At 42.2% G+C, this 11,605-nt stretch overlaps 1 protein-coding gene across 1 annotated transcript; it reads right to left on the bottom strand.

Annotated features, from left to right (window-relative positions):
- Window positions 1–10,178: 10,178 nt before the first annotated feature.
- On the bottom strand, window positions 10,179–11,285 carry LOC147427541 (uncharacterized). The gene has a single exon (XM_086497593.1). The coding sequence runs from the start codon at window positions 11,177–11,179 to the stop codon at window positions 10,286–10,288; it is 894 nt and encodes a 297-aa protein (XP_086353719.1). The 5' UTR covers window positions 11,180–11,285; the 3' UTR covers window positions 10,179–10,285.
- Between the last annotated feature and the right edge of the window lie 320 nt (window positions 11,286–11,605).

Genomic DNA, 11,605 nt, shown 5'->3' on the forward strand with positions numbered 1-11,605 from the left:
CCAAAAGGAAGTCCTTTTACTAGTCAAAGTTACTATCTAGCCTCAACCTATGCCTGGAGTCTTCATACACATATGATGTCTCCTGACTCACAATTTCTCCAATCTTTAATTGTAGACTCTCCTTGCTATACTCTAACCACTCCAAGTCTCAATTTGTGATTATGACACTTTTAGTCAAGTCTATCACTTCTTTTTTTGTTTGGTTTCTTGCAACTCCCTTAGGAGGTTAGCTAAGGAAAAAGTGAGCCAAATTGAATGAAACTTGTTCTCTAGGCCTATTTTGTGATGGTAAACACTTCTGTGAGCTCAAATGTGGGTTTTGACCTCTAATTTGGCACTTGAGACATCATACACATATGATGTCTTTTGTCGCAAAATGAAGCAACTTTTATCCAAAGGCTCTTTATCACTCAAGCAACTCTCAGCAGCTTTCAAAATTCAATTTCAACACTTTTTGTGCAAGTTATGGTCAATACAAGCATGAACCTTCCCCAATTTCCATCTTTTGGCACTTTCTAGCCCAAATGTGCTCCAAATGCTAAGAAATTTTGGCTAGGGACTTCTTTTATGCTTTAGGACACTAGGGTATACTCAAATGTTTGATTTGACCCAAATCTAGCCTAAAAGTCTTCATATACGTATGATATCAAGTCTTCATATGCGTATGATGTCAAGTCTTCATATGCGTATGATGTCAACTCTTCATATGCATGTTATGTCTAGTCTTCATATGCGGTGATGTCTAACCTTCATATGCGTATGATGTCAAGTCTTCATATGCGCATGAGGTATAGTCTTCAGATGCGCATGATGTCTTCATATGCGTATGATGTCTATGTGCTCCAAATTGGATGAAACTTGGCCTCTAAGGTTGTTTTGTGGTGTTAAACACCCTGCTATGCTCTGATGTCAGCTTTGGTCTCTAAAATTGCCCTTTAGACATCATACACGTATAATGTCTAACTAGCCAGAATGGAGTTTTGTTTCTACCCCAACTGCTCCTTGGTATATACAACATGCACACGTGCTCACAACAGATTTTGGACATCAAAACTGCATAAAATCACCAGTTTTTGACAAGGAAATTCCCCAAAACAGTAAAATCCCCTCAATTCTCAATCTATATGTCCAAATGAAATGCAATTTGGTGTATGTGCTCAACACAACATGCAAAAGATGGGTATCATATATGTATGATATCCAAGTTTGCAAAATTTCAGTTTTTCTTCACAGAACCCTTGTTGAGAATTCCCTATTATATGCACAACATCAATCAGTCATGGAGAAATCTCAACCAAAACCTGTTTATTGCATGATGCATCTTTACCCTCAAAATCAACTTTTCAAAGATCGTGAATGCCATTAGGCAAAATTTGGACTCACAAAGGGGCCCTTTAAGGAGTTTGACTTTACCTCTCTCTACCAAAACGGGCGCATGGATAAATGTTGGAATTAGGGTTGCAAAGAAACACACACAGCTTGGAGAAGACGAAGGAAGCTCAAGGCACACAATAGAGAGTATGTTACTTAGTGTGCAATGGAAAGATAGTTAGCCCTAGAGTGATGGGCGTATATACAATGCACGGGGGAAAAAACCTCCTAAAGAGGGAAAAAATGCCCCAACGGTCCTAGTGTGTTCACACACATCACTACCACATGTATATGGTAACAAATCCCCCCTGGAGTGATGCGGTGAACGAGAGCTGGCACATGAGTAAAGGGAAGTGCCATGCCCGGAGGACAGGATCAATCCACAAAGGGGAGTAAGCCCAAAGCTTTGCGGAAAGCTTCAAGCTTCTCACGAGACAATGCCTTTGTGAAAAGATCTGCAAGGTTGTCCTGTGTTGGCACATAAGCCAAGCTGATCTCTCCTGCTGAGAGCCTCTCCCTGACATAGTGGTAATGCACCTCAATGTGCTTTGTGCGAGCATGAAAAACTGGGTTCCTCGCAACTGCCAATGCGCTCTGACTGTCAGTGTAGATAGTGTTGGCAGTGTCCTGTCCAACACCCAAGTCAGCCATAAGGCGTCTGAGCCATACACACTCAACCGTAGCTGTGAAGACTGCCCTGTACTCAGCCTCACAACTCGAAGTGGCCACAGTAGGTTTCTTCTTGCTCAACCATGATATACATGAACTGCCAAGCATGAAACAAAAACCACTTGTGGACACTCGCGTGTCAAAACAACCAGCCCAATCTGAGTCCGAAAAAGCATGTAAGTCTGGCGGCAATGATCCCCCCTTGGGATAAAACAAGCCAAGATGTAAAGTGCCACTAAGGTAGTGGAAAATCCTCTTGAGAGCCTGCCAATGCTTAGACCCTGGGCTATGCATAAATCTGCTGACCTGCGAGACTGCAAACTGAATATTTGGCCTCGTGTTGCATACATAAATGAGGCAGCCAACAGCAGTTTGGTAAAGAGTGACATCAGCAGGATCGCCAGGATCATGTAGACTCAACTTCAAACCTGTTTCCATGGGAGTGGCAATAGGTTTGCAATCCTCAAGTCCAAACTTACATAGCAATGTCTCTATGTAACTTTTCTGACACAAGGCAATACCACCATCACACTGCTTAAACTGTATACCCAAGTAATGATGCAACAGCCCCAAATCTTTCATCTTGAAAGTAGCATTCAAATCAGCCTTAAATTCAGCAATATGTCTCTCATTTGGTCCAGTGATCAGCAAATCATCAACATAAAGAACCACAATGAGAAATACATCATCCTCACGCTTTACATACAATGTGCTTTTTGTTGGACTGTTACGAAAGCCTCGTTTAACCAAATGAGTGTCAGCTTTCTCATACCAAGCACGAGGAGATTGCTTCAACCCATACAAAGCCTTCTTACATTTGCACACTTTGTCCTCTTGTCCTTTTATGACAAAACCGCGAGGCTGCGTTACATAAACTTCCTCAAATATGTCACCATTCAAGAAAGCAGTAACAATGTCTGATTGATGTACATCCCAACCAAAATGAGCTGCCAATGCACATAGAAAACGTACAGTAGTCATACGACAAGTGGGAGCAAAAGTATCTTCATAATCTATGCCTTTTTGTTGTGCATAACCCTTTGCAACAAGGCGAGCCTTATGGCGATCGATCTCACCATCCGGCTTGCGTTTCAACTTGTAAACCCACTTCGTACCAATGGCCTTTTTGCCAGGAGGCAAATCACATAAAGTCCATGTGTCATTCTCTATAAGTGCATCATATTCTGATTTCATGGTAGCAATCCAATTTTCTGAATTTTGTGCTTCATCAAAAGACAGAGGCTCCTCAACATCATGTAAACTAAACACAACCAAAGCATAACAATCTGATGCATAAGATGCATGGCAAGAGCCTGAACGAGTACGACTAGATAAAGGTGCATCCAATTTACTGTCACCAAAGTGTGCACCAGCCATTTTGGCATACCTCTAGCCTGCTCATTTTCAGCCCTTTCCTCATCAAGTACATCATGTACATCTGCATCAGTGATAGGCTGTTCTAAAACATTTTCAAAAACCCCCATAGGCTGTACATTTGCCTCATTGGAACTTACATTCGTATTTCCACCACTGAAAAGAGGCAACAAAGTGTCATAAATGTCCTGTGAGCTTACATTACTGTCTCTAGTACATGACAACAAGGGCTGAACAGAATCTTCCACAAACACTACATCCCGTGAAACCAGAATACGTTTTGTTTGCGGATGATACAACCTATAACCTTTGCTTTCAGCACTATAACCAACAAAAATACATTTGACAGCCTTATCATCCAATTTTCTGCGCTGCACTTGTGGCACCAAAGCATATGCGAAACAGCCAAAAACACGCATGTGCTCAATAGAAGGCTTTCTATCATGCCATGCTTCATATGGAGTAATAGACTGCAAAGCTTTCGTAGGACACCTGTTAAGTACATAAGTGGCACACATGATGGCCTCAAGCCAAAAAGAATGCGGCAAAGCTTGACTTTTGACCATACATCGTGCCATTTCCGTTAGTGACCTGTGTTTCCTCTCAGGAACACCATTTTGCTGAGGTGTATAAGGCACTGTACATTGGTGTTTTATCCCACGACTAGCCAGAAATGCATTAAATTCATGAGACATATACTCCCCCCCTCGATCGGAACGGAGGGTGACCATAGTACATTTTGAGACATTTTCAGCCATAGCCAAAAATTGTTTGAAGCACATAAAAACTTCGGACTTCTCTTTAAGCGGAAATACCCATGCATGCCTGGAGTAATCATCAATGAAAGTCACGAAGTACAGGTAATTGCCCAAAGACGGAGTTTGCATGGGCCCACAAACATCACTATGCACAAGCTGCAACCTGCATGTGGCCCTAACTGAACCATCCTTTGGAAACTTAGAACGCTGCATTTTACCCAGAATACAGCCTTCACAAACATGTTTGACAGGTGCTTCAAGAGGCGGCAAAGAAGCAACCATATCAGATTTCTGCAAACGCAGCAAACTGGCAAAATTCAGATGACCAAAACGTGCATGCCAAAGTTTTGCATCTGAAATAGCCCTTGAATCTACAACAGCATTTGCAAAATTTTTTCCACACTTGTCATACAAAGTGAGCTTATACAGCCCACGGCACAAAAGCCCAAATGCAACAATTTCATCACCAAAACTGAGATCATGAACTGTACATCTGTCATCCACAAATTTGACTACAAGTCCAAGTCTAGCAAGTGCGGATACAGACAAGAGATTCTTCTTGATCCCATGTACATAAAGTGCATCAACAAGTGTGAAGGAACTGCCATTAGCAGCAGTGAACACAATCTTTCCAACTCCCTGAACTGGATAAGAGGCGTTGTTGGCACAAGTGACTGAATTCCCATGAGGGACAGACTCGAGAGAGGTAAACAATTCACGATGTGAGGTAATGTGCTTTGTAGCACCACTGTCGAAATACCACACATGTGAATCTGCAGTAACTGACAAGCATGCATCATGGACAACAGGATTGTAAGTGCACTCTGCGCTAAAAGCCCATTCTGCATCAACATCAGCATCATAATCTCCTTTCAATGGCTGCATTTGTAGTGGAACCAACATTTGCAGTGGAACCACCCTCTTTCTTCTTAGCCTCTTTGGCCTTCAACTTAGGACACGACTTGATCAAGTGATCATTGGCTTTACAATAATGGCAACGCATCTTCTTTTTGCCCTTATCACCAGAATTGCCAGACGAAGTGCTGCCAGCACAAGCATTAGGAACAGAATTTTTGCCACTCGCAGCAGAACCATAAGAAGTGGCTGCATTACTGTTACCACCCTTTCTTTGAGAAGCTATAAAAGCCTGTTCAACTGCACGCTGCCTAGTCTTGTTTTTTCTAGAAAGTGACTCTTGCAACAGCAATGTGCATAATGCATCAAACTTGACAACTTCAGGATTTCCTTGGGTCATGAGTCTCCAAGTACTAGCAAAAGTCTGGTAGGAATCTGGTAAGGCATCAAGAACAGTCTGCACAAGGGAACTGTCCGAAATGACTTCACCTGCAGAAATGAGTTGCTCATTGATATCCTTGACACTAGCAAGGAAAGTGTCCATATCATCTTCCTCATGCATAATCTTCGACTCTAGCTCTTTACACAGCAAAGCAATTTTAGCCTCATTGCGGCTTGCATAAAGACCTGCTAGAATATCCCAAGCCTGTTTTGCAGATTTTGCTGAACGGATGTGAGGAATAATGGTGCGCTTCACAGACAACTCAATCAATGCATGAGCCTGCGCATCCTTAACATCCCAACGAGCTTGTTTTGCCGTAGGCAAAACCACTCTAACAGCTGCAATCCTTGCAGCAAGACCTGCAACATCCTCAACATCGCCTACATCTTCAGAACCAGGACGTACATCAATGCCCTGCACAATGTTCCAGACACCTTTTGACACAAGAACATGTTGCATCATATAAGCCCACATAGGGTAGTTGTCCCCATCCAACCTGTCCTCAGCAGCAAACATCTTGAACACATCTGTGTTGTTGTTGTCAGCCATGGTAAATGCTGCACCTGATGTGAAAACTGCCAGAAAATAGGAGAAATGGAGCGGGAACAACTTGTGCTATATAGCACAAACCGTAGAAGACTATAAGGCACCTGTTATGCAGAAAAAGGAACTGACAGAAAATCTGCACAAAATGACGAAATAGCCTGTGCAGCACTGCCTGTAGTGGAAACGGAGGCCGAAATGAGCCCAAATTGGAGAAAGTGAGCAGGCGTGTGCTGGAGCAGCTGGCGACTAAGCCCGGGAGGACGTGACCTGCTCTGATACCAATTGTTGGAATTAGGGTTGCAGAGAAACACACACAGCTTGGAGAAGACGAAGGAAGCTCAAGGCACACAATAGAGAGTATGTTACTTAGTGTGCAATGGAAAGATAGTTAGCCCTAGAGTGATGGGCGTATATACAATGCACGGGGGAAAAAACCTCCTAAAGAGGGAAAAAATGCCCCGGTGGTCCTAGTGTGTTCACACACATCACTACCACATGTATATGGTAACAATAAATTTTTGCAAACAAAATCCAAAGTTGGCGGAGGTTTGACAATTAGAATGTCCTCATATTTTGACAATTCAAAATATGAGGAATCTCATAGCACGAATGTCCTCATATTTTGACAATTCAAAATATGAGGAATCTCATGGCGTGCTATATATCAGTCAAACCTCCACCAACTTTGGATTTTGTTTGCAAAAATTTATCCATGTGCCCATTTTGGTAGATAGAGGTAAAGTCAAACTCCTTAAAGGGCCCCTTTGTGAGTCCAAATTTTGCCTAATGAAACAAGCACTTCAACAAATAAATCAGTGATGAATATCAACATGTCCTACCTAAAGCTACTCCTACACATCATATGGGGTTTTTCATTGATGAGTAGAAAAACGCTTCACTGCAACACAGGGACTAGCAAATGCTTTTATCACCTCACAAATCACTCACCCACCAGCAAGTACTCTACTCTACAACTAATACTACAAATCCCAACTAAATCTATCTAATCGCAGACCCTCGACAAGACACACGCTTCCTGGCTATCCACTTGATCTCGTAATATCCTCTTTCATACCCACTTAAGAAAAATGCTCTCTTTAGTCAAAACTAAAGCAAGCAACCATCACACGAGTGTTAGTAGGATTACATGTTCAAGTCCTTGTGTCCCCGACAAAGGCGCCAATGTTGCACGAGTGAATCTCACCACCTATAAAGTTCATGCAATACTACCTAGATCAGAATAATGTCAATCAAGGACACAGATGACACACATACAACACACTAGAAGGCCAACTAAACCAAAATCAAGAATCTCACAACAGTCAACTACACCACCTAGCCCACATGCACACAAACGGAAGGAAACTCACCAAACCATACCAAAATTGTACAAAACTTAAGTAACACCATCCCCTCACTAGGATACAAATTTCCTAAAGACTGTACATTCAAAATCCTCATTCCAAACACATCTGCAAAAATCGCATATGAAGACAAAGTAGAATTTTGAAAGTGCCAAAACTATAACCTATGAGTAGCTATGCGTAGCTTATGTCGCCACTAAAGGACTACTTGCAAGAAAAAAATAGACATTGTTTGATACACTTACGACCACAAATAGATCGTAGATACGTTAGCACATGTGCTCCATTTCGTGTTGAATGCTTGGCATTGTTGTATAGCTCTCTCCAAGCCTATTGCAATGGTGTAGTTGAATCTCCACTGCAATGAGCGAGCAAGAAGTAGCATCAGGATGAAGCTCACACTCTCTCTCTCTTTCTCTCTCACACACAATCAACGACAGATCAAAATTTTGAGTCAAATAAAGTCCTCTATACAAAATGACCTAGGTACCTTATATACTAAGGCTACCACAGGTTAAATCAAAAATAGATTTTAAGATGGCTTTGTATTTACAATCTAGAAGTGCCATCACACCCTAGCTTCTACAACTAGAATATAGACTCATTACAAATGATGTTTTTAACCATAATTTGTATCATTTCATAGCTCTCAAAAGATAAGACTTTGGTATAAAAAGTGAGTTATGCCGTATGATTGACCCATGGGTCAACAAGGACAAAGCCCACAATTCCCAAAAACCCTCCCCTTTGGGTTTGGACTATAGAAACTGCCATCTCTAGTAAAAATTAATCTAGGAGCAAAAGAACATCTCCAATTCACGAGACCATCCCCAATCTAGGAGACAAACTATCCCTAATTCAAGAGACACTAAACATGTCCCCTCAAACAGATGTATAAAACTGAGATCAAGCTAATCCAAGCTATCTCCAAACAAATACAGCTGAGGGGGAAAGGAAAAACAAAAGCTAGAGAATGTCCTTATAGGCTAGAAGGCTGTTTTCGCCTTCTTCTTCATCTTCATCTTTGTCTTATTCCGCCAAATAGACTTTGGGCCTTGGATTTGTTTTGGTGCTACCTCTGTCCTTTTTGAAACACGTGGAAGGAAGATAAACCTTCTTTTTGCAAATTCTACAAGTCTTTGATGCTAGAAAATGCTTTGCTATGTGACCTTCTTTGCCACACTTGAAACAAGTTTTATTACTAGAACTAGCTACAAAAGCTCCTCCCCTTGAAGTACCATTTTTCCCTTGCTACTTCTCTTTGGACATTAAAGAGTTGTCTGCATCTTGGAAATCTGGTGTTGGATCCTTCTCCACAATGATGGTCACTATCTGGTCAAAGCTAGGTGGTAAGACTACCTAGAAGAACTGCAATTTTGTCCTCCTTTGGTACCACATTGTTTACATAAGCTAGTTGTGTGGTCATGCTTTTCAGGCGATTGACCAAGCTTGCAATATCTTCATTAGGTCCCATTTTCAATTAGTATCCTTCTTTAAGATTACTTTGCTCTTCTTTTTCCTAGATCCAAAGTTTTTCTCTAGTGCTTCCCATGCAACTGATGAGGTTTCACAAGCATCAATAAAGTGTACATAATTGTCATGTACTGCAATGACTATGATTCTTAATGCTTGTTCGTCCTTGGCATGATTTTTTGCGCTAATATCTCGTGTCTATATGTGTGCTCCATCAATAGATGATGGATCAATGATTTCTGACTTGACTACTCTCCACAACTACTTTTTCATTAAGTAGCCTTTCAACTTGCAATTGGTTTTCCAAGTGTGAAAGCCCTCCTTGTTAAATTTCCTAATCCCTTTCTCTTCCATTGCACCTTGGAGTGGTCTTAGCACTTGGGTTTACAATACCAAGGCTAACGTCTGAACTCCTTACACTTATATGTTTCAAAACAATGTTGTGCTTGGCATGCAATGCGAAGAGAGAGAGAGAGAGAGAGAGAGAGAGAGAGATTTTATTATCATCCTCAAATGTCGAATATGACCTATGGGACCAAAGTTACATGTGATGTAGTATGTGTATGGCTAATGAGTGACTCTTGATGCTCCATAATTGTGCTGATGAGAGTCACAATGGAGAGCCCACATTGTGGTTGGGAGAGGAAAGTGTATAGGTCTAATAAGTCATGGCTAAAAATATGAGGTAAGCAAGTTCGGATGTGACCAAAAGTTGAGCACTCTAGTAGTGTGTGGTACTTAAACTCTAGAATTTGTAGTGAGCATAATGTGCACATTTGATTTGACTCTTCTCCATTGCCCCAACGCCCTATTTCACATCGAAGGGAGTAGGAGCTAAGCTGAATGACATAGAAAGGACCATTTTCCAACACTTTGCAATTCAAAAATGCCGGTGCAAATGGAGAGGTAAAGGAAAGTCCTCTCTAGAAAATGAGAAAAATACGTAAAAGATAGTTCAAATTTTAAGATTTCCTCTTGGATATGGTTCCAAAATCTCCAAAGACATACTAAACACATACTGCTTCCTAATTAAAAGTATAGAATGCAATCTTTGTGAATTCAAAAGTTACATTTTTTGTTTAATGAATGATGTAACATTTGGGGGTTCGGAAACTAATGTAAATTTAGAAAAAAATAGTTTTATTTTCAAAATCTCCTCTTAGGAAAATTAACAGGAATAGTAACTGGTACCAATGAAATATGTATGCTTCCTAATGAGAAAAGTGTTGAATATAATCTTTGTGAGTTCAAAAGTTACATTTTTCCGTTTTATGAACGATGTAACATTTGGGGTGCAATTTCTGTCCCCCACAAAATATACAATCTACATACCGAGGCACGCAAAATCACACGCACACAAGCGCGCACACACACAGATACACACACACACACACAACGCTCACTCACATGGATGACTGAATGGCTAAGATTAATCAAGGGTGGTGGGCGACTTGGGGGAGCTTATTTTCGGTAATGGGCTGCAGCCTGGGAGTCCAGGAACGGCATCTCCGAAGCATAATGGACCTGTATGCCATCTTCAGCTCGGGCGTATCACAAATTCGGCTGCAGAGATCTTCGTTCTTAGCAGGAGCTCTGCCATGGCTGCTGCTCGCACTCGTGGACGAGCTTTGACGCTCTCTAAACGAATGAAAACCCGCACCGCTGAATGTCGCCACGCTCGTCAACTTTCTTTTTATTAGCTTTTCTCTGGAAAGCAGAGACTCGCTCATTTCCAGAAACCGGCGCGAGTTCGAATCGCCCACATACAAAACCTTGCCCAAATTATCTGAATCCGAAGAGCCCACATCCGATCTGTGTCCGGACAGCAGCCTTGCGCTCTCCTCGCTCTCTTTTGCAGCTTCTGCAGATTTGGGCGGGTTTCGGTGCTGATCTTTAATTACGCCTAATCGCATGGCCGTCATCTGGCTTTGCACCATTTTGGACTGCCGCGAGCTGATAATTAGCCTGTTTCTTCTAATCAAGGGCTCCATGTTAGGCATGCACTCCCTGTTCTCAAAGGTTTTCAAAGGGAGCAGCAAGTAGAGCTGCCCTAGCTCAAGCTCTTCGTCTGGCAGTAGGCTAGAGAGAGAATGTTGGCCGGGCCGCAGAGAGTCAAGGGGACATATAATGTGGAATGGGTAGTCTAGAAGCAGAGAAATCACCTTAATGGGAGAGGTGAAAGTTAGCGCTCCCCCATCCACCAGCAACACACGGGCGGCCGCAGGCGAAATGGCAATATGAGGAGGTGAAGGCGGCAGCGCCACAGCTGCTGAAGCTGCATGGAAGTTGGAGCGGCCACAGGAGGAGAGGTTTCCCATCATACACATTTGAGCCTTGTTAGGGCAACACAAAGGAAGCTAGGAGAGCATATAGCTACTAGATTGTTTCGCACGATGCGTGCCTGCGTGAGTGTGTGTGTGTGTGTGTGTGTGTGTGTGTGAGAGTGAGAGAGAGAGAGAGAGAGAGAGGCCTGAGGGGCACCAAAGGGGAGCATACACCCAACGCAGAAGAGTACCAATAATTGGGAATGTAGTCGGCCCTTTGTGCATGTTGAAATAAGGAGACGCCTCCACTTGGCAGCCCTTCAAGTGACGTTGACCAGGGCTTGTCTCATTCTCGCACACTGGCTTTGTGTTCATCAGCTTCACTGGACGGCCGCTTCGAATTTTTTAGCTGAGAGAAACCAAAATTTCCAACTTCCAGATCGAATGTAAACCTAAGTTCTAACCGATTGAAATTCAATAGTATTATAC

Source organism: Adiantum capillus-veneris, chromosome 23 (genome assembly GCF_014529385.1).
Source record: "Adiantum capillus-veneris isolate H3 chromosome 23, ASM1452938v2, whole genome shotgun sequence".
NCBI classification, from domain to species: Eukaryota; Viridiplantae; Streptophyta; class Polypodiopsida; order Polypodiales; family Pteridaceae; genus Adiantum; species Adiantum capillus-veneris.

Coding starts and splice junctions, on each gene's coding strand:
- LOC147427541 (XM_086497593.1), bottom strand. CDS start 11,179: ATGTGTATGATGGGAAACCTCTCCTCCTGTGGCCGCTCCAACTTCCAT.